General features: G+C 48.0%; 2 protein-coding genes across 3 annotated transcripts; one reads left to right on the plus strand and one right to left on the minus strand.

The window, feature by feature from the left end:
* Positions 1-5262: 5262 nt before the first annotated feature.
* Tp53tg5 (TP53 target 5) lies at positions 5263-8757 on the plus strand. Its single transcript, XM_028769611.1, has 5 exons — positions 5263-5433; positions 5716-5790; positions 5981-6111; positions 7549-8045; positions 8644-8757. The coding sequence occupies exons 1-4, from the start codon at positions 5386-5388 to the stop codon at positions 8018-8020; spliced, it is 726 nt and encodes a 241-aa protein (XP_028625444.1). The 5' UTR covers positions 5263-5385; the 3' UTR covers positions 8021-8045; positions 8644-8757.
* A 4789-nt stretch (positions 8758-13546) lies between these two features.
* On the minus strand, positions 13547-17812 carry Sys1 (SYS1 golgi trafficking protein). Of its 2 annotated transcripts, XM_028769694.1 has the most exons (4): positions 17669-17812; positions 17268-17504; positions 15631-15698; positions 13547-14710 (listed from the first exon to the last, which is right to left on the minus strand). In XM_028769694.1, the coding sequence occupies exons 2-4, from the start codon at positions 17427-17429 to the stop codon at positions 14470-14472; spliced, it is 471 nt and encodes a 156-aa protein (XP_028625527.1). In that variant the 5' UTR covers positions 17430-17504; positions 17669-17812; the 3' UTR covers positions 13547-14469. The 2 variants fall into 2 exon arrangements, with proteins under 2 accessions (XP_028625527.1, XP_028625528.1); XM_028769695.1 differs by lacking the exons at positions 13547-14710; positions 17669-17812 and adding an exon at positions 14721-14980 and having other exon boundaries at positions 17268-17487.
* Positions 17813-22773: the final 4961 nt, after the last annotated feature.

Here is a 22773-nt window from a genome sequence, read left to right on the forward strand (position 1 = left end):
ATATGTATGTGTGTGGGGTGTGTGTATGTATGTATGTATGTATGTGTGTATGTGTGTGTATGTGTGTATATGTATGTGTATATATGTTTGTATGTATGTGTGTATGTGCGTTGGTATGTGGGTGTGTGTATCCATGTATGTGTATGTGTGTGTGCGTATGTGTATATGTGTGTATGTATGTATTTGTGTATGGGGTGTGTATTTATGTGTGTGTGTGTGTGTGTACATGTGTGTGTGTATTGTAGCAATAACAATTTAATAAGAGGTCATGAATTTTAGAGGAAGCAAAGTAGGAGAGGACAGAGGAAGGCAGAAAAGATGCAATTATAGTTTAATTTTTAAAAAAGTGAAAAGACAAACCACACAACTACTATGGCGCCTGGATGCAGGAGAAAGAGTCTCTTTTCTTTGGGTGGTGTCAGACACCATGGCCAAGGCAACTCTTAGAAAACATTTAATTGGAGTTACAATTACAGCTACTTGCTTATAGTTTCAGACGGTTATCATAGCGGAGAGTGTTACATCCTGATCCACAGACAACAGCAGAGAGACACTAGGTAGGTCTGGTGTAGGCTTTTGAAACCTCAAAGCCTACTACTCCCAGTGACACACCTCCTCCAAAAAGGTTACACTTGTAAATCTTTTCCAAACAGCTCATCCACTGGGGACTAACAAGGAAAAGTACAAGCCCATGGAAACCATGCCCAGTCACGCCAGCAGAGGTGGCCACTGGGAGGCCCCAGTAGGTGACTTTATATAGATGTGCACATTGGCAGCACTAATCGGACTTGGTGTGTTACCATAACAGGATGTTTAAATTGGGAGGGAGACATGTTGGGGACAGAGTCCAGGGGAGTTGAGAGGGAGGGAATGGGAGTAGATATGACCAAGATATGGTGTACACATATGAAATCTTAAAAGAAGAAAAGAAGAATTTGGGTGGTAGACTGTATGTTCGGAGCCTTCTTCTCTTTGTTATTCCAGGGTCTTTATTATTACCACCTGGGTCCCTGGGTAGGCTTCTCTCCCCATGACAGCATTTTCCCTATGGAAATGGGAAGAACAAACTAGACGGACTAAGGAAAGCTTCTCATGAAGTGCTGTTACGGAACAGTCTGGTCTTCAGGGTACGAGCTGCTCGGGTGGCTCTACCTTGAGAAGGTGGGAGGCAGATAAGGAGTGACGCGTTGACTGAGCTGGGTATAATGGTTCACATCCTCCCAGCACTCTGGAGGCTAAGGCTGCAAGTTTGAGACCAGTCTGCACCATAAAGTAAGTTCTAAGCCAGGCTGGGTTACGTAGCAAGACCCAGTGGTGTCTTAGTTACAGCCACAGGAAGACGGTTCAGTGCTATCTTACAAAACTAGGCAGATGATCAGCAATTGCAGTCTCTGGTTTCTATCCGCAGTAGTGGAAAGCATATGTCTGTGTAAACACCTGAGACACCTCTTCACAGCAGCTTATTCATAATTGCCCAAACTGAAGTCACAAAAGATGTTCTTTAGTAGGAGAGGATAAATAAACTGAGATGCTCACAGAAAACAATATCATTTAGCACTAAAAAGAGGTGATCACTCAAGGTATGAAAACACATGGAGCATGTTTAAATGACATTGTTTAAAAAGCCAATTCAAAAATGTCTAGATACTTACTTTTTTTTATTTTGATCACAGGATATAAAGGAAGGCAGAACTATAGAGATGTGTTTGCCAGGGCTTGGTTGGGAAGGAGGGAGGAACAGAGTGGAGTCCAGGGGATCTTTTAGGTGATGAGTCAGTTCTGTGTGACGTACTATCAAGGACACATCACTAAACGTTCATCCAAACCCACACACTGGGCAGCAGCAAACCGGACCCCAGTATGAAGGACGGCCTCTCATGATAAAGCTAACACTTCACTCCATATTTGTCAGAAACGAGGTGGTACTGTTGGTGGAATGCAGAGGCTACGGCCCAAGGTGGGAAGGTTATGGGAAATTTCTGTGCATTCTACTTAATCTTTTTTTTCTTTTTGAGACAGAGTCTCACAGTGTAGCCCTGGCTGACCTGGAATTCATTATGCAGACTAGGATAGCCTTGAACTCAGAGAGAAACCTGTTTCCCAAGTGCTGGGATTGAAGGGGTGCACCACCACATGCAGCTGCTTAGTTGTGATATAAACCTGAACCTCCTGTAAAGGATGAAATCTTATAAACGCTCTAATAGACGAATGAACTAGAAAAGAATGAAAAGGCAGGCAGGCTGGGCCCAGCATAGAGTCCAACCATTGTGTGTCCACATTGTGTGAGCCATCCTGGGGTTCTCAAAGCTGACCCAGAGGCTCACAGCCTGGCTCCTAAGCACACAGTAACATAGTACCCACATTGTGTCCACTCTCCCGGGTCTATCCTGCCACACTTGGCTCGGAATGCCACTGCATACCTCCACCCTTTACATGCCCTCTAGTGAGAAGGCCCTGCGCACTCCATAGTCTTTGCCTGGCCAACATTTCTACTTCCTTCACTAATCCCCTTAGATTGGGGCGGGGCCTCATTTCCCCTCATCACAATGCTATATAGTTGTGGGGTTTTTTTGTTTGATTTTGTTTTTAACATGATTATGACCTATGATCCTACCAAACACAGTTCTAGGTCCTGGAGGATTTATCAATGAATGAAACAAACAAAAAACGCTCGTCCTTGGGAAGCCCACATTCTAGAGGTGCCTTTCCCCTTGGCCTATGGGCTTGAAATGCACACAGAAAGGCAACAAGCACTGCCTACGGTGTTGCTGTCCAAGGTGCCTAGCCCAGAGCAGACCCCATCTCCTGAGTGGGCTCATAAGTGGTCTGATGGAACTAACAGGCACCAAGGCCTCAGAGCATCTGCAGTCCAGTACAATCCACTGGGTAAGCACCTGTGGCAGCGGCGGTGGCAGGATCCAAAGGGACTGTTCTTGACATCTGTCTTGATTACTCCTTGTTATCTTCCATAAGGCTGTTTAATGTCCCCAGACACATCTTTGTAAGACAGATAAAGGATGTTTTAGAAAGTCCAAGATAGAGTGGGTTACTAAACTTGATTGGGTATCAGATTGGCTAAGTAATGGGACAGTGCCTGAGAAGCTATTTCTTACAAGCTCTTTGGGTTATTCTGACGTAGCCACCCACACAGCAGGGGTTCAGACAGACCATCATCATTTAGGGTGTGACTCGATCTGTCCCGAGCCACCGTAACTTCACTTCAATCTACCAGAGCCTCCATTTCTTTTGGGGCTCGGCTCAAATCTCATCTTCTTGAAAAATATTTCACAAACCAGACTTTTGCCTTAAAGGGAAAAGTTATATGTACGTCTGTGTGTCTCTGCATGTGAGTACAGACACATGTGAGCCAGAGGGCTAGTGGAAGACCCTGGAACTGAAGCTATAGTTGGCTGTGAGCCACTCCACACAGGTGGTGGGAACAGTTAGGTGGGTCCTCTGTACGAGACATGTTTTAACCACTAAGCGAGCTCTCCAGGCTGGTTCTTGTTTTGCCTGGCAGATAGTGTCTGTGTGTAGTTAGGCTTGCCTTGAACTGATCCTCCTGCCCTAGGCTCCCAAGTGCTGGGTTCTAGGCTTATACAATCACCCTTTTAATACAGCAGACCCCTCCCTTCACCTTTTTTACCCCCTTCCCCTGTTTACTTTGATCCAAACACTTAGCTCTGCTGTGACAAGGTAAGTCTGACTTGTAGGCTCAGGAAAGTCTACCCCTCCATTTTGAGAGTCTCTGCAGGCTCGTTCTAAAGTGCAGCCACCATCAAAGGGTAAGTGGCTAAACTCATACTTACATGAATGATACTGAGCACACACAAAGGTAATAAGGCTCATGTCTGTCCCTTTCTAACCTTGAAAGCCATAGTTCGTATGTCTCCCTGATGTCCTCACCCTGCAGACTTGCAGAACACAGATATGATGTATAAAGGCATGGTCCTGAATATTTTTCCTCTACCCTGAGTCCAGCGACAACAACTGGTGAGCTGAGATTAACTTACTAGGAGTACTTCACAGGAGAGGTAAGCATGACAAACTGGGTTTAAAAGAATTGTTTCATTAATTTGTCCCTGGTTGGCATGGACCAAATTCAGCTCATCTGTTGTATTTATAAATAGTCTTCTTGGAATAAAAACCATGCCCACTCACATACTATCTGTGGCTGCTTTATACAGAACCAAGGTAGGCAGTTCAGCTACAGCTGAAAAGTCCCACAGTAGCAGCCTTTCACAGAGGAAAATGGCTGGCTACTGCTCTGGCCTTAAGTAATGGAAGCTGGGCTTGGTGGGACACACTTTTAATCCCAGAACTCAGAGACAGAGGCATGCAGATCTCTATGAGTTTGAGGTCAGCCTGGTCTACAGAGCTAGTTCCAGAACAGTCAGGGCTACATGGGGAAACCCTATGTCAAAAAATTAAAAGAAAAAAAGAGAGAAAATCCTGGAGAAAACATCAGCAATGTAAAGCCAGTCAGGTCACAGGATCAAAAGAGAAATTTCAGTTTCTCTTATTGTTTTATGGTCTCTGTTGTTTTGTATTTTCATCTTCTTACCCTCCAGTTTGAATACAAACTCTAATACTTATTATGTTGGTACCACATTTATTTAGACACGACCACACACTGGCCACCGAGAGAAAGAAGACAGGCGAAATTCAAGGAAAGTATATATTGACTAAGTTGGAGGAGACAACTAAGAGAGAGAACTATGACAGCTCCCTGAGTTTGAGGCTAGCCTGGGCAACATTGCAAGACAATTATTTCAGAAACGAAATAGGGAGCTGGAGAGATGGGCCTGTGTTTAGAAACACATACTCCAAGTTTGCATCCCAGCACCCAAGCAGATCATAACTGCCTAGAGCTCCGCCTCCAGGGGATACCACTCTCTCTGCATGCACCCCCAAACACACACACACACACACACACACACACACACACAGACTTATTAAAACCCGAAACAGGCTGGGTGTGGTGGTGCATGGCTTTTATCCCAGCCCCCATGGACTGACTGGCCAGACCTACATCATGTTCTCAGCTCAACCACCAACCAGTCATGTGACCTGGTAAACTATATAACCTTTTAAAATTGTAGCTTCATTTAACAAGAGGGCTCCATCTTCTTACCTCATAGGGAGGTCATGGTCACGTACACCGCCTGCCTCATACTGTGCTTCTCCACAGATGGGCGTGGCCTTTGGACCCTCTACCCTTCACCCCTGGAGACACAGCCCTGATGCTGTCACACATTTCAGTGATGTCACAGCTCCCCTGCCTGGCAGCTCCAGCGCCATCCTGTGTTAATCAGCCCAAGTGCTGCAGTGAGAGGGGCAGGGTGCAGGCAGCACTGGGTCCAGTCTTGTTCCTACAGCCCCAGCATGAGTCCATCTACAAAGAAGAGGCCGAAGAATAAAGTGGCTTCTAAGGTCAGACCTGGTACTGGAACCCTGGCAGGCCCCATAGAAAGGATCTTACCAGAGAATCCAGCCATACCAAAGACAGTCTTCCGAGCCTTGAGGAGAAGGGAAGGTGGCGGGTAAATGGAGGCCAGCAGAGCTACAATGTCCTCGCTTTTGTTCCATACCCAAAGTGACAAGACTCCAATCTAGGATTGGTCAGACCATCCCCAGACAAACAGGAAAGGCACAGTGCAGGAACACGAGGGAACTCCCCTGTACCAGCTCTCTCTCTTCCTTCCTCTTCCTCAGATGCAAGATGAGAGACTGCAGAACAAGAGAAAGCAGCCTGTGAGCAAAGTCATTGAGCGGAGCCGACTTAAAATGGTGAGATGTTTCATTTTAGCTCCCGCTTAGGGAAGCCAGCCCCCACCTGAAGTGTCACCCCCAGGAGCTAGACTCAGTGACCCATGGGAGCCAGCAGACTCAGCCCTGGGCTGAGCCAAGCAACAGGCAGGGGATGAAGGGCTCTCCTGGGAGATCTGGAAACCTCTCTCTGGTTTCTTGACCCTGACAGGTATTAAAAAACTTGTCCCTCTTGAAACTATTCAAGAGCTCGAATAGCCGGATCCAAGAACTCCACAGGCTGGCCAGAAGGTGCTGGAATTCAATGCTCAGAGTTCCAAAGATCCTGCAAATCTCTTCTAGGTAAGCTCCGTCCACCCATACCCCCTCCTCATACACTCAAATGGACCCAATAGCTATCTTACCTCAGAATACACATTGTGGTAAAGGAGTGGAAACAGTGGCCTACTTTACAGAAGGGCTCTGTGCAACAGCTATCTACTCAAGCTATTTTACTCAGAGGGTCTGAAGCTCAGGAAATAAAGTGATTTAGCTTGGCCCACTGACTGATAATTGGTAGAGAACCTGTGTGAAGTCATTCCCACCTCATATCAAAGCTGCGGCTGTAACAGTGATCACAGGCATCTAGTTGAGGGCCCACTGATACTGTGATACTGACTGTGGATGTGGTGGAAGCTTTCTTTTCTTCCTCTCCCTGGCAGCCTATCCCAGAGACTCAGTCACAGACCGCCCTCTGAATCTAACGATACATGTATCTTGCTCAGAACCTGATTATTCGTAGGTCACTCTAGAATCTGGGGAGCATTTTTATAAGTGCTTGTTCTCTGCTTGGCATGTTACATATGCCCCCCCACTTAGCTCCTTCTACAGAACAATCCTAAGTACATTACGGCACCCCATTTTTATGATGGAGCCCTTGACAGCTGGCATCCACTGGCCATAACTGTCATCAGCTAGGATGAGCCAGGGCACGGGGTTCAGCGTGCACACATCCTCCTGAAGAAATCTCCTTTCTGGGAAAGAAAGAAAGAAAGAAAGAAAGAAAGAAAGAAAGAAAGAAAGAAAGAAAGAAAGAAAGAAGGAAGGAAGGAAGGAAAGAAAGAAAAAGAAAGGAAGGAAGGAAAGAAAGAAAAAGAAAGGAAGGAAGGAAGGAAGGAAGGAAGGAAGGAAGGAAAAGGGAAATGGAAAGAGAAAGAGAAGAAAGAGCCAGCAAGCAAGCAAGCAGTTAATTAATTAAGGCTGTTCATTCCTTCCTAAGGTTCTTTCTCTGATGTGGCCTCCCCGATACAGGCGACCAGGAAGCCCAGAACCACAAGGCTCAGGGTCATAGACCACCATGGTTTTTAAAGCACAGAAAAATCTCTTAAAAATAGTTGTCCCTAACAAACACTCAAGGTGAGGTGCATCTTACCTTCATCCTGTCTTCTACCCAGGACAGGTGAGGGTACTGGAGAAGGCTCCTCAGAACGCCATGATTTCTCAGACTATAATGTGAAAGGAACACTGGACAGTCACTCCTCTCAGCTGAGACAGAAGTCTAGCGTAGTGGCAGGTGCCAACAACATATCCTTAGGCTCCTCGAATACTGGTCATGCCATCTGACTTCCCATTCTGCCCAAACTACTCTCACATCTGGCCCAGGCACTGGAGACAATTCTTTTCAGTCTTTCTCTAGCTCTTACAGGCTCCCCGAACCAGCTACACAGCAACCCCCTCAGGACTGAGTTAGAAGGACCCTCTTAACCCTGCTCTGCTGACGGCCTTTCTTCTTCCTGTCAGGGACAATGATGTCTGCAAGAAAGTGAAACAAAATAATGCAGAGCTCCAAGACGTTAGGGTCCTTGAGAAGAAATCAGACTCTAAGAAGGCACAGTCCGTAAAGAAACCTAAGCAAAAAACATCCAAGGACTGGAAGCCCAAGCAAGGATCTAAGGGGTCACCTGCAGCTGTGACAAGGAGAAAAAAGCAGACAAAGTCTAAAGTATCCAAGACATCAAAGAGTCGTGGCTTGCAAACCAGAACCCAGAAGAGGAAAGCATATGTTAAGAAGCCCCGAGTTGTCTTCTTGAAGACCTACCATCACAGGACTCCCATGGGGGACATGAAGGCACTGGATATAACTGACCAGTTGGTCTGGTTTGAGGGGCTTCCCACCCGCATACACATCCCAGGGCGCCGGATCATGTGCAGATCGTCTACCTTACGGTGCCTCAAGCGTTCCTGCACCCGTCTCTGCTCTGCATCAATTTGAGCTGCCTACGCACCATCCATACGAGGTAAGTGGGACACTACCACTGCTGGGCCAGGGCAAGACTCGGCCACTCAGCCAGGCTGCCACCTGGGGCTTTGGGTCTTGGTGACTGTGTCTGGCAGTCGTGGGAGGCTCCATATCCAGAGAGAGGAAGCTACTGACCAGGCCACACAGCAGGCTACGAGCTGGGTTGGAGACACATCTCCATGTGACTCTGAGCTAGGGAAGGTGCAGTGGAATCAGAGACCCGATATGCGCCCTCTCCTATGATTCTGTGTCTCTGAATCTCAACTGATATCTAAACTTAGGAACCACACTTCATCTCCTCCCTTTAGACCAAATCAACTCTGATTTATTCACATTTATTAAATAAGACTTATGCTAAAAGGAAAGTTCTTTAAAGCAAAGACAAGAAACTCTCCTCTTCACGGGTTGAGGTCCCCATGAAAGGGGAATGAAAGCTGACTGAATCCTGAAGTCCATGTTACTGTGTTTCCCTTTGGGAAACCCAGATAACTCCAATTTGCTATAAAACCCAGAGAGCCCAGGTGCTGTGCCTGCTCACTGAACAACAGCGCCCCCTAGGGGCTATCGCCATAACTAACACGACGCTCTGCTTGCAGGTGGTGTGTAACCCTGGACGGGAACTTGTATAAAAGAAGTAGAGATCCTGCTATCGGCTTAGTGGAAGGGATAGTCAAGAAAGTCGCAAGTCTACAAATAAAATCTCCCCTATGACACTACTGTCTCTGCCTGTCTGAGGCTGACAATCACATAAACATGGAGCAAAAGTATCCTGGGGGAGGTGCAGGGGAGGAGGCTGGGTGTGTGTGTCATGAACCTCTGCTATCCTCCTCCATCACTCGGCTCCTAAGGTCATTTTGTAAAAGTGGAACAGAAAATCCACCAAGCCAAGTCCTTCAGCCTCCCCTAACTCCCCCACAAGGTGGGTCCTTTGAGCAGTGCACACTTCCTCTATGAAGTCAGAGACCACTTGTCTCCGAGGTACACGTGCCTCATAATGGTCCTGCAATCCAAGGAGAAGCAGAAACTTGTGTGCCTCTACAGCAGGTGACTCATCCAGGCTTGCTCAGAGAGGAGTCACAGAGCAAAATCTACCCTCAGCCTCCTGGCTTCTCTCCATTCCATTTGCCTAAGAGGAGAAAGTCATGTGGAGAGCCCGCCTTGCCCAATGAACTCTTTCTAGAATCCAGCTCACCACCGATCATCAGTGCATGTGGTGTCAATAACTGGGCCTCCTGGGTCACAGATCAGGAGTCCTGTCCAAACACTCTAACCCTGGTCAAAGATCATGGGAAACAGCAGAGAAGGTCGGGGTAGGCACAGAGCCCTCAGCTCTAACAGCACGTTCACTCTCGAGCCCGAGCCCTGAACGGCTTATCTCATCTATGTCACATTTATCAGTAGGAACTCAGGGCCTTGTACACACAACTGAGCAGATGGGTCAAAGGAACCCAGGTCTCCTTCAAAGACTATAATCCCTTCTTCTATTTCCTGGCCCTCTGGAGAGGCAGGCAACAGTGAGAGGGAGAGGGACGGGAGGACAGCCTCACTTCTCCTCACACTGCTGCTCCCTACTGCCTGGCACTGCCATCTGTATTAGAGGAGCAGCCTGAGATCATGGACCAGCTGGAGGCAAACGTGGCATCAGGAATATCCAACTATACTGCTGCTGCTTATGGGTGGAGCCCAGGACATCTGAGCACTCTGTGCAGCCCTCCTGTGTATCACCACCCCTGCCATTTCCCAGCAACTTCCTCCCCAGTCACTCCTCTCCAGCTGTTTTCCTGCCCAGTGGTCTCCATTTTGGGTCCCAGTAACCTTGGTAAATAACCTTTACTCAATCTCTTTCCAACCTCCTGTTGATCAGCCTGTGAACTCACATCAGCATCCTTCAGTGGGAGGTCACGGCACAAGCTCTGTCTCCATGGCACCCTAGTCAGAGAGGGACTCAGGTACAGGCCCCAGTGGAGAAGGCCTGGCTAAGGCTGACAAGCTGCAGTCTGTGCCCAGGGAAGGAGTTGGGCTGACGCCTGTGTGCAGAGGCTGAGGTCCACCATGGCCTTGGGGAGGAAGGGCATGGTGGAAGGCACAACTTCTGCCTCTCAACAGAACTTTTTCCAACTTGGCCTTGTCCCCAAGCTCTGGACATTTGTGACTGCCATCTGCCTATATCCCACTGCCCCCTTTCCTGTATTCAACCACTTAAGTCTGAGCTTCTTGTGGGTTTGATAAGCTCCACTATTTGAAAACAGAGTATCCCAGAAATAGTTTTGAACTCACTCTGTAGAGCAGGCTGGCCTCCCGAGGGCCAGGACTGAAGGTGTGCACCACCACATCTCACTATTTTAATTGTTTTTGTTTGTTTTTTAAGGGACACTAGCTGGGAGAGGTGGGACCTTTAATCCCAGCGTTTGGGAAACCAAGATAGAGAGATCCCATGAGTTCAAGGCCACCCTAGCCTGTATAGATAGCACTTGCCAAGGCTACATTAGTGAGACTTTGTCTCAAAAAGAAGGGGGGGAGGGTGAGGGGACCACTAACACCTATCTAGAGGTTTTGAAATAAATATGGCTTATGTAGGGAAGTCAGTTTGTGGGGTGCTGAAGGATTTTAGCCTGTTCCTAAACTTCCTTCACAGTTCTGTGCAGTAACCCCCAGGCTTGGTTCTGCTTTCTGCTTCTCCCTTGTGAGTCGCTACCTAATTATCTGCAAAGAAGGAACTAGCTGTCAGTTTCCAAAGATACCCCAATTATCTGGATCAAGTTGGAATGCGAGTTGTGTGATGCTGAGCTGAATTGTTAACTCCCTAATTCTTTGTGGTTCCTCTCTCTGTGGGTTAAGTGAGAATCTTCATGAGCAGGGTGAGGCAGACTGGTAAAAGAGTCTCCTCTTCTGTAAAATGGGTATGTAGGAGGGAGCCTGCTAACTTTTAGAATCATGGGTCATATGCTACTTTCCAGCTCTGTGCTATCTCATGAAATTCTCACAATAATCCAAAGAAATGAGTACAGTCTGCCCTCCACAGCCCTGAGCCCTGCATATATACATGGATTCAGCCAGCTGTAGATGAGAAATACGTGATAAAGATGTCCTTCCACACTGAGTATGTAGGCTTTCCTTGTATCCTGAACAATACTGTATACCCCCACCATGCTGACACCGCACCATCTGAAGTATGAATGAATGTGTATAGTTACATGGAGACACCACAGCATTGTCTTTAGCAGGGGTTAGGCTAGAGTATGAGACACAATCACTCCAGTCAAGCTGGCCTCTACTCAGTCACTGCACTGCAGCTCTCTAGTCCTCCAGCAGGTAGCATTCCCACTGAGTCAGGACACTCCTCCGCCCCGCTCCTGCCTCAACACTGCTTCCCTTAGCTCATCACTCTCCTGCAAGCCGTGACGTTTGGTCTCTGACTGTCCTTTGGTCAGAAGGAAGTCACCCAAAAGCCACAGAGGAGAGCCCCAGAAACTCAGCTTCCAGGAGAGCCTTTGTGAATTATGATCCCTTCAGGATTTAGAAGGGCCTAGGGCCTTCCCTTAAACCCCTCCCTCCAAGATGTCTGCCAATGCATTCTGGCTTCCACGTAGTCTATCAAAACGTTCAAAATGAGACTGCCTAGAATGTGGAGTTAGAGGTGTCCTCTGAGCCACACCCACCCTGCCTTGTCTTTTGGGGTTAACTTTTGAGTGTCAAGTGCCAAAGTCTCCACATGTCTCCTGAATTCAGTGTTAGGTAGAGAATGGAGAGGCAGGGTCAAGCCTTCAGGTCTCCAAAGGAGGTCTGTTCATTCACTAGGAAGCTGGAGGTAGGTTTGTTTTAGATTGCCGCCTTCATCCTCTGGAAATCAACACAAGGCCTGTGTTCCTTCATCACTCGTTAACATATGGTCCTTGTGCACTGCCTGTCTGTCTTGAATAGCTAGTTATGTTTGTAAAGTTCTATTCAACTTAATCTACAGTGATACAGTGAGATCTGAAGGTCTGACTCTAAGGTTATGGACAGCTGGATCAATCAGAACTTACGCATCCTAATTATTGCCCTCTGCTTTGTGAGCTCAATGTTATCTTCAGAGCTCAAATTCTGAGGCTGACAAGTCCCGTAGTTTCCTCATCTGTAAGATAAGAATGATGGGGACTTCCAGCTGAGGTGGTCACCTGAGAGATAATCCTTGGCCCACTGCTAGACAGGCACCTGTTAAAACACCCTGTAGATGCATTTATTATTAAACTGGTGAGCTATCATTGCTCCTGAAGACCAGAACGCACCTCTATAAACCATTCACACTGTTGCTTCAGAAACTGCACACATCTTAAGGTTATAAAACTCGAGTGGATTACATGCATATGGTATCTATAGGTTGAGTGTGGGTATGTGCACATGTGGGGCCCAGAGCAGGATATACAAAATAATTTTCCCTCTATCACTCCCTGCCTACTGTCTTGAGACAGGGTTATTTCACTGAACTGGAAACTTGTCATTTCAGCTAGGCAGGATGGCCAGCTAGCTATGGAGATATACCTGTCTCCCTGCCCTTTGGGGAAGGTTATATAATTTTTAATCAACAGTCACTCAGCTCAGACATCGTATTACTGGAATAAAAAATAAAAAAACAAAACAAAACAAAAAAACCACCTTGGTTTCGTTGGTGATATTGCATTTTCCAAAAATCTAATTAGCAGTCAAAGAATACAGGTTTCTCATTTAGAAAAACAAACCAAACAAACCTATGCAGGAAAAGCTGGCATAGGCACTAAGAGATGCTCCTGCCTGGAGCGACAGAATCCACAGCTTAAGGGGGCAGCAGCCACACAACTGCCTAAACCATTCACTGCAGTCATGTGCCTTCAGAGTTTGTGTTAAGGAAAAAACCCACCAATCCAGCTGGACCCAGGCCCTGCAGCCAGTATGCCCACAACCCTGGGTCAGCCCCAGCCTCACCCTAGCCTTTGCCCAGGTACTATCAGTCTCAGATTCTCACTCTGCCAGCTCCTGACTCCCTGCTCTACAGGGCTGAGAGACAAGAGACAAGAAGGGCTCCCTGTGCAGGAAGCAAAACTCATCTTAGCTGTGACACTCAGCTATCTTGGGCAAGTTCCAGGAACCAAATACAACAAAGGCTTCACAAACAATGTATGCCACTGTACATGTTCAGGAAAAACAAGTGTGTGTGTGTAGGGGGGTGGGGTAAGGCATCCTAGAGGCAGGTAGAGGGTGGGATATTTTGATATTTTGCTTGTTTCCTTGAGACAGGGATTCATTCTAACCCGAGTTTGTCATGTTGCCCAGGCTGGCCTCAAACTCATGATCCCACCCAACCTCAGTCTCCCAATTCTTTGGGCAAGCAGGTGCTACCACACTTACTCTGGCTTTTAGTATTTTACCTGAATGGAGAAATAACTCTGGGGCCCAGGAAAGGAGGAATACTAATTATTTACAGCTCTTGTGCACAGCTGATCTCTCTTGGTCCCAACGATGATATAAGTACAAGCCAAAGTGTGGAAAATAGAGTATTTATGTACCTAGGAAGGACAGCTGCCAGCCCTCACAGAGAAAAGCACTCGGAAAAAAGCTCCAGCCTTAGCCGCCAGCACTGTTAGTATACCCTCCCCATCGCAGCATACAAACAAGACAGCAAGCAAACTCTTGCCACAACTGAGGTCCAGTACAAGCTGGGTGCCTGGTCATCTCTAGAGAGCAGACAGTGGCTTTTATTATGAAGCTAAGGCTGGGGGGGATGCTGGGATCTTCTGTGTCCTGTGAGTTGCTGTGCAGAGCCAGCAGCAAGGTAGAGTCCATACAGGGTACAGGAGGAAGTAGTCATGGGTTCTTGGACTCTCATACACACAGTCGTGTGTGTGTGTGTGTGTGTGTGTGTGTAACAGGACACAGCTGTGCATTTTTCTTGTGCTTGATGCCTGCTCCACCTGCCATGCTCTGTCAGCAGCCTAGTACTTTGTACCTACATCTCTTTCTGTGGCTATGGACCCAGAAATCAAATGCTTCTCCACACAGAATCCCTGTGGTTTGGCAACACAGCAAAGGTACCAGCTGTCACAGGGCGTAAGACAGACGACGAGAAGAGTGGTTTGTTCCAATCAGATATCCTTGATTTTGTTTTCTTTTTAAAATAACAGGCTGGTGACAGTATGATGGCTCGTGTGACATGGTTCCAAATCTGTCACTACCTCCATGAGGTCCCTTACTGGCCTCCAGAGATCAAGGTTTTGGCGGGCAGAGGCCATTCTTGCATCTGTGATCATGGCTGCTACCTGCCTTTATGACAGGACCTCACTATCTCTCCACCGACAGACTTCACATTTCCAGGGTTCCTCTCAGCCTTGGGCCAGACCCTATCTGGAGGTCTGAGCAGCCCAAGGTGATGGGGCCCAAGTGGCAGCAGAGTGTCCAAAGGGCCCAACTCAGACATTGGACTTAGGGGCTGAGCTGAGGGGGATCTCCTTGAGCTCCGTCCGCATGCACAGGTACTCCCCGATGACGGCCATGAGTGCAATGCACACAGCTTGGACCAGCCACCAGGTCAGCGCCGAGGGGAAACGGGAGCTGTAGAGCCAGCAGCCCAGGAGGTGAAAGAAATGCACAGTGACAGTGAAATCCAGGCACTGCTTCCCTCGCCGGATGAAGTACAGCAAGCCCAGGGCACTGTGGGGAGAGGATAGCAGGGAGTTGTCACTGGGTTGTCCTGGCCTTACATCAGGTTGTTAGGGAAGTGAGGACAGTTAGGATGACATCATGGTAGTCAGAAGCGAGCACTGAAAGTGAGAAGCAGGGGTCATCCTATCAGATGCCTAGAGAAACCTGCTGGGTAACATCAAGAGTGGGTCTGACAGAGGGAGGTGGGGTGTTGAGTTTGACGACACACAGCTACCCAGGAATGGTAGAGACTGCTGGATACTGGAAAGTGTACATGGTCTGCAAAAAATGCAGACAAAAGCTATTTGCATCTAGGTGAAATCTTACCATAGCCTGGAATCAATCCATTTCCCCACTATTCAGGAAAAGCCAGAAATCTGTACCTTTCCCCACCGTCAGTGTACAGTCAGAACGTAAAGGACAAGACATTGTATGACAGCACTTTACTGGTGAGCAAACCGGAGACAAATTGTCCAAAGTCACTGCACCAGTGGTAAGGTTCAAAGCCAACTGAGTCTGCTCTTAAGTCCCTATGCTAGACTGATCCTAAAAAGATGAGCACTGGTCATGAGTGACCTAGGATGCTAACAAGTCCAAGCCCTGGTATAGACACAAAGAGCCTAGGGCCGGGAGAGGAGAAAAGTAGCTCAAGCAATGGCAAAGAGGAAGAATATAAGCCAATTCTCCTGGCTCCTGATCTAATTCTTCCCTCACCTCACACCACATTAAAGTATGCCATCAGGCACATCTACAGTGACAGTTGAGCTTTGCACTTAAATCAAAACAACAATGGAGACCATGACAGGGCCAGGCCACAGAAGCAGGCTCTTGACCCATCTCACTACTCCCAAGAAGAAGTGCCAGCCTGCCTCATGCTTAAGTTATGAAGTTAGACCCCCAGAATGAATCGGAGAGCTGGCGATACTCACCAGGTGAGGGCGTTGAGGACAAAGGACATCATTGAGAGCCGGCCTGGAGGGGTGGAAAAGCCCAGGATCTGAGGGGGAATCACAAAGGGAAATATGCTAGAGGTGTGGCTTTGCACCGCCAGGATCCTAGCAAACAGTACAGGAGACAACACGGTCTCTTCAACACGCACGCGCGCGCGCACACGCACGCACACGCACACACACGCACACACACGCACACACACACACACACACGGTGACCTCATTTAAACCCCATGGTGTATGAGGAGGTATTATACTCCTTTTATAAAAGATGCAAGAGTTTAGGGAAGTTTCCTGAGGCGATACTGTATACAGATAGCAAGAATCTAGTCTAGAAGGTAAGCTTAGCAAACTATGGCTCCAGAGGTCAGGCCTCTGCTTTAGTAAATAAAGTTTTATTGAAACGCAGTTCCCAGCTACTTTCTGGCATATCGTTTAGGATTGCTTTTGCACTATAAGGGCAGAGTTGAGTAACCATGACCAAAAAACCTTTACTGCCTCATCCTTCCAAAAGCTGTTGGCTGAACCTTGAGGTAGAACTCAGGCTGTGTACACCAGGCCACTCTGCAACAAAGCCTGATTCCCATATGCCTTTAAGAAGGATGGCGCCTCCCATCTCACAGGGTGCCACTACTCAGCATCTGGTATGTTTGCGATACTTATTGTTTACAGAGGACTACTAAATCCTAAATATCTGTGCCATACTTCATAACGTATGCATGGCTTCATTGCTTCAGAGGCCTTTGACATCCGCGATCTCACAACACTACTACGTGCCCTTTCCACAGAATTAAGTTACCCAAAGGCTAATGCAAACAATAACAGCAAAAGCAAGGACTCCATCCCAGGTGGTCTGGATGGAGAACTATGCTCACTATCAACTATCACTGCCTCCTCTCCTCTCTAACAACCTCTTAGGCCTCCACTACACCTTACAAAGCAGTTTCTTATTCCTAAACCTTTCTGGGTCTTTTAACATTTTGCTATAGGTGACACAACAGGATTATCCTCCTTACTTTCCAGAGAATAAAAGGGACTGGAAAGGTAAAAACAGTTTCATCAAGTTTCCTCAGCTAGACTAGACCCCAAGCACAGGCAAGCTCTTTGAACAATTTACCACCTAATACCAACAGTATGATACTGCAGACGGGAGACGAAACATTTGCCCAAGTCACACAGCAAACAGAGTGGAATTTAAATAGAGACCTGTCTGACACCAAGTTTTAACAGTCCCCACTCCATCGATACAGATGCCCTCTTATCTATTCCTCTTCCCACTGTGGTTCCTCACAATCTGAGCTGAGAGAAGAGAAGTCAGTTTTCTAGAGGTTCTCAAGAAAGAGACTTCACATGTTTGCCTGGAACACAAGTCTGTTGACTGTAGTGTTCAACATCAAGTCACAAGCTGTGAAGCTAGCGAGGCTGAGTGCAGCCGCAGCCAACACAAAACTGTAAAGTTATTTAAAGTATCCGTTTTACAGATGGGCACGAGGGTCGGGGGAGTGCACACTGAAATCCCTTCTTTTTAAAAATGTCCACAAAAGAACGTGGCCCAGTCGGATATAGAGCTCAGCGGTGCCCGATCACAAAAACCTCCTCTATCCCTCTAAGCCTACCTCCGCGTCGAACATCTGGTCCAGGGACGGGCTGCTGCGCACCAGCGCGTCCACTAGCGCCAGCCAGAGGCCCAGAGAGCCATAGTAGACTGTCTGCATGAGCACGATCTGCGACAGGATCAGCAACGGGTCCCACACGTAGCTGCGGAACTGGCCCGCCATGCCGGCCCGCTGGGCTCGGCAGCCGCCCGCGCCTGTCAGTGCCGCCACGCCATCGTCGCGCGGCCGCCGGACTACCTGCGGGGAGACACACAGAGCTTCAGCCGGCCGGCCGTCGCCTTGGCAACGCCGCGGGAGGGAGGAGGACCTGGGACCCAGGAGCGAGCCCATTCCGGGGTGGGATAGGCGGGGCGGGCGGACCCACCCGTTCCGGCCGCCGGGCTCCTCCCGGGTTCACTCACCCGCGACCGGCTCGAGGATCGAAGCGTCCAAGCGCGGCCGGGCCTCGGCGGTGGACTCCAGAAACTGCGCTGACAGACAGGACCATGGAGCGGAGGACCCGCCGGCCTAGAGAGGCCGAGTAGCTGCGGCCCACGGCTACCTGGGAAGGAAGCGCTTCCGGGGACGGCGGCCGAGGGGCATTGCGCAGACGCAGTGGACGCACCCCACACGCCATCCAAAGGGGCCTAAGCGAGCAGCCCGGAAATAAACTGTGCACATGTGCAGGAGGAAGGATGAAGGCAAACGGAAGTGAGGCACAAAACCGTGGATTTTGCGCGCCCTCTAGAGGGGCATTTTTAAAAACCAGCAAGTCCATTCCTAGGCGGGAAAAGGGTGGAAGGTCCAGAATAAAAAATTAATCATAGGGGGCTGGAGAGATGGCTCAGTGGGTAAGAACACTGGCTGTTCTTCCAGAGGTCCTGAGTTCAATTCCCAGCAATCACATGGTGGCTCACAGCCATCTGTAATGGGATCTGATGCCTCTGCTGGCGTGTTTGAAGAAAGACAGTGTACTCATATAAAATAAATAATTAAAAAAATATAATAATAAAAATTCACTATTTGAGGGATGGCGAGATGGCTCAGTGGGCCAGGCCTGACAACCTGCGTTTAATTGACTGCCTCCTGAAAGCTGTCATCTGATTATCACACTCACACAAATACAACGATTTAAATTTAACCAAAGGAACCTTTTTTTTTTTTGAGACAGAATCTCATTATGTAGCCCTGGATGGTCTGGAACTTGCTATATTCTAGGCCCACATGGAACTCACAAGGACCTGACTGTCTTTACCTCCCAAAGGAAGAAATAAATTTAAACACTGACTATTTTCATTTTAGATTCTCAGTGTTTTCTTTCCTTAGTAAAGAGCTTTCAGGCTCTTATATTTTTTTTTCTTTTGTCCACTGCTCCCATTATACACGTTTAAACTAAAGTGTAGAGAAGAGAGGCAGCATACTGTCTTAAAGACAAAGTTAGCCAGATGGTGGTGGTGCATACCTTTAATTCCAGCATTCAGGAGGCAGAGGCAGATAGGTCCCTGTGAGTTTGCAGCCAGCCTGGTCTACAGCACAAATTCCAGGACAACCAAAGCTGCACAGAGAAACCTATCTTGAAAAAAAAAAATCAGAAACCTAAAATAAATAATTAGTTAATTAAATAAAGTTAGTGGCAAGACAGGCTTTTTGTTGTTTTTTGTTTGTTTGTTTGTTTTCTTGAGACAGGGTTTCTTTCTTTGTGTAATCATACTGGGTGCCCAGTATGCTTTGTAGACCAGAATGGCCTTTTACTTACAAGAGATCCACCTGGCTCTGCCTCCTGAGTGCTGAAATTAAAGGTGTGTGCCATATCGCAGCAACACAGACTTTATTATTCAAGTGTTTCCAGGGAGTACAATGTTGGGGTTGTGTCTACTAGAGGCTAGGCAGGTTTGGACACATGAGATATTGGCCTCCCTATTCACAGCTACATTTGATGGCAGGAGAGTGGGTGTTGAGGTGGCCCGTCCAATGGAAAGAGAATACAGCCTCTGAAATCACACCTGGGATCACACCATGACCTTGCCTGCCTCCACGTTCATTTTCGATCTCTGCCTTCACTGAGACTGAGTAATGGACAGTCGGCAAATATTTGTCCAATGAATCAAGAACAGAGAAAGGGCAAAGGCAAATTCATGACTCACTTGATTTCTGTTCCCAGAGACCCAAGTTCCCCAACTCCACAGAAGGGCACAGGAAGAGAAGTGAATGCTTCTAGGAAGAGTGTGGGCTTTCTGGCTGACTCTGCCACTGGCTAGCGGCGTGACTGCAGAGCAACGCCCCTCTTTAAACCTCAGCTTCCCTGTTTACGAAATGAGAAGTTTGGAGTGGATGAATATTTTCCAGCATCTAATTGACACTGCTCTAAGGATTTTCCCCTTTAAACAGTTTATGAAGGCCTCACATATCTGCTAGTCAGAGTTTCCAAAGAGCGAGTGATGGCCACGTGACTGCTTTGAATTTCTAGAACTCCGGACAAAAGTAAAGAAACAAGGGCTCTAGCCAGGATATGTGATTTCTCTTATCAGTTGGAAACTGTAAATAATTCACTTGGACTCTACTCTGAAGTGTGCTGAGCCACTTCTCGGCTCTGTCATCGTTGAGGCACCTCAGTTCAGTTCAGCACAAGTGTTCGGACTCCTCCAGTCCACTGACTTGCAGGACCCTAGTGTCTGTGAGACTGTCAGGTACACACATGAGTAATGTATGTCTCAAAGCCCAAGACAGCTGATGTAAAGAAACTAAGGCTAGCGGAGCAGTGGTGGAAACGCCTTTAATCTTAGCACTTGGGAGGCAGAGGCGGGGGCGGGGGCGGGGGCGGGGCGGAGGCAGAGGCGGGGCGGGGGCGGAGGCGGAGGCGGAGAGAGGCAGAGAGACAGAGGCAGGAAGATCTCTTAGTTTGTGGCCAGCCTGAGCAAGTTCCAGGACAGAGAAACCCTGTTTCAAAAAACAAAGCAAACAAACAAACAAAAGAAAGAAAGAAAGGAAGGAAGGAAGGAAGGAAGGAAGAAAGAAAGGAAAAGAAAGAAAGCCGACTTAGACTGAGCTTAAACAAAGGCTATTTGGCTGCAAGCGCCAAATTCCTTTCCACAAGACAGGAGAAAGAAAGAAGGAAGGAGAGGGTGGCATTGTAGGAAAAGAAAAAGGAGCCATAAATTCCTCCACTCCGCCTAGGAAGGATGGATCAGGGAACAGGGCGGGGGGGGGGGTCTAGAGAAATCATAGCGTGGAGGTTTGTCTTAGCCCCCTCAGGCAAGTCAGTCTGTACTTGATCCACCGTCTTCACACAGCTGGGTCCAGTCCACCCCACCTCATATCCCCCACGGGAAAAGTGCTTCCTCTCATCCTGAAATAGGACTCACAGGTAGCTTTGCGATTGTGTAAACAGATCGTGTCTGATGTCATTCCCGCAGCTTAGAGCCTGCCTCTGGGAAAGCCCCAGTGGCTGGCTACATCCTTTCCAGCCCCGCTGTTTCCTTTTCCCTTTGAAGGTTCAGCTTTTGGGTTCCTACCTTGCTGAGTCTGGGAAATGAACACCCATGTCTTAACCTGACTCCAACAAGGAAACTAAGGACTAAGGGAACCATGGCAGTTCTCTTACAACAGCCTCCTTAGCATATTTTTGAAATTTGATCAAAGGGTCCAGGAAATGTCATTGACTTGCCATTTGACCTTGGGCAAGCCCCTTGGTGGGCCCTAATATTCCCAACTATAAAGAAAAAGCCAGACATTGGATTCCAGCTTCCAAATGCAGTGCCCAGTGACGTCTGAGCCCCTTGAGAAACAAGGCGTCTTTGGATTCCTTACAAAGGCTGAGTCTAGAGACCAGCCTCTACACTAGTTAGCTCAGCAGGCCAAGGCACTTGCTGCCAAGCCTAAGAACCCGAGTTCACTTCCCGGGACACACACAGTGAACAGGAACTGCCTGACTTCTATAAGCATGTGGTGTGTGTGTGTGTGTGTGTCACACACACGAGCATCTATCTGTGTGTCCAGCGTTAAAGATCAAACCCAGGGCCTCATACATGTTATACAAACTCTGTGCTGTTGAGGTACACTTCAGTCAAAAAAAAAACAGACATTTAAAGCTAATCCCAACCTGGGCATAGTGATACACGCTTGTGGTCCTTACACTCTGGAGTCTAGAGGCTGAGGTAGGATCAGAAGTCACAGAGAGCTTGGAGACATAGAGATACCTTGTATCAACAACAACAACAACAACAACTTTAAAAGAGTGAATCAGAGCTACTTATTTGGCAACCCCAGAAGATGCTCTCTAACTGACCCCAAACCAACTCCCCCCTCCAACAGAAAATTTCTCTGTGACCTTGATGTGTCCATGGCCCTCACTGAGTTTTATGGTTTTTTTCCATTTGTAATACGAGGGAGTTGGACTAGAATAGCGGGTCCCCAAGGGCCCTTCCCACACTGCCAAGTCTGTGGTTACAAACTTATGAATGAAATTCAAACTTTGGGTCAGAGGCAGAGGTGGCAAACAGCCACCAGCTGGGACAAACTGTCCTCTAGTGTCTGGTCCTTTGGTCACTTACATCATCCTCACATGGGGGCTTAACTACAAGCATGAAAGGACAACTAGTACTGGGGTCACCTTCTGACCGACCCTGAGAAGTCACACAGGTCCCATGAGACTGGAGTCAAATCCTGGCTCCACTCACCACCTTGTTCGGTAACCTTGGGGAACCTACTTCATCTCCCCACCCCACCCTGCCCCATCTCGTTGGTTTTCTCTTCCATAACATGGGCATCACAGTAGCACCCCTATTGTGGGCTGTGCTGAGAATCAAATGTGTACTTAACCCGATAAGCAGTCCGTGTTGTGTAAATGTTGGCAGAATTAATTACTGCTGTTATTTCTTCCTTTGGAATGTGGGAGTGGAAAAACCTAAGCTCTCAGGATTGAGACAAGGATCTTACTATAATAAGTATCAGACAGAACCTGGAGCCCAGGACATAGTACAAGCTCAATAAACAGGGTTTCTTCTCCGTCTGTCCATCTTTTAGTACTGTAGGACCTTGTGCATGCCTGGAGAGTGCTCTACCACGAACAAGTTTCCTTCGCCACATTATTTTAAGGCAGAGTCTCACGATGGTGCCCAGACTGACTCTGCACTCTTTCTGTACTCCCGACAAGCTTTGAGCTTGTGATCCTCCTGTCTCAGCCTCTGGCGTACGTAGCTCAGATGACAGGCTTGTGGCACCAGGGCCAGCTGCTTCTCTCTGCAACCTCACCCCCACACTCCAGCACCCCTCCTCCCTCCCGAGGTTACTACACAGCTCTGCTCCTGGTTCCTTTTGGGGAATAGTTTGTGGAAGTTCTCTGAAGACACGTTCTGGACAAGTTATGCAACACTGCACTCACACTTTTTGGAAACTCCATGTGGGAGGTTGGCAAGGGCTCCTGTTCACATCCCTGACTATCCTGGACTCTGGCCAGTGAGTTCCTTTCTTAGAATGGAAACGAGAGAGAGAGAGAGAGAGAGAGAGAGAGAGAGAGAGAGAGAGAGAG

The sequence above is a fragment of the Grammomys surdaster genome, unplaced genomic scaffold (genome assembly GCF_004785775.1).
Source record: "Grammomys surdaster isolate TR1022 unplaced genomic scaffold, NIH_TR_1.0 193, whole genome shotgun sequence".
Taxonomy (NCBI): domain Eukaryota; kingdom Metazoa; phylum Chordata; class Mammalia; order Rodentia; family Muridae; genus Grammomys; species Grammomys surdaster.

Bases quoted from the DNA above. Each gene is read 5' to 3' on its own strand.
- Tp53tg5 (XM_028769611.1), top strand. From the start codon at position 5,386: ATGAGTCCATCTACAAAGAAGAGGCCGAAGAATAAAGTGGCTTCTAAG. The intron at 5,434-5,715 runs GTCAGACCTGGT...CCTCTTCCTCAG, and splicing joins AGAATAAAGTGGCTTCTAAG to ATGCAAGATGAGAGACTGCA. The intron at 5,791-5,980 runs GTGAGATGTTTC...TGACCCTGACAG, and splicing joins AGCGGAGCCGACTTAAAATG to GTATTAAAAAACTTGTCCCT.
- Sys1 (XM_028769694.1), bottom strand. From the start codon at position 17,429: ATGGCGGGCCAGTTCCGCAGCTACGTGTGGGACCCGTTGCTGATCCTG. The intron at 15,699-17,267 runs GTAGGCTTAGAG...ATTCCCCCTCAG, and splicing joins ACCAGATGTTCGACGCGGAG to ATCCTGGGCTTTTCCACCCC. The intron at 14,711-15,630 runs GTGAGTATCGCC...CTCTCCCCACAG, and splicing joins GTCCTCAACGCCCTCACCTG to TGCCCTGGGCTTGCTGTACT.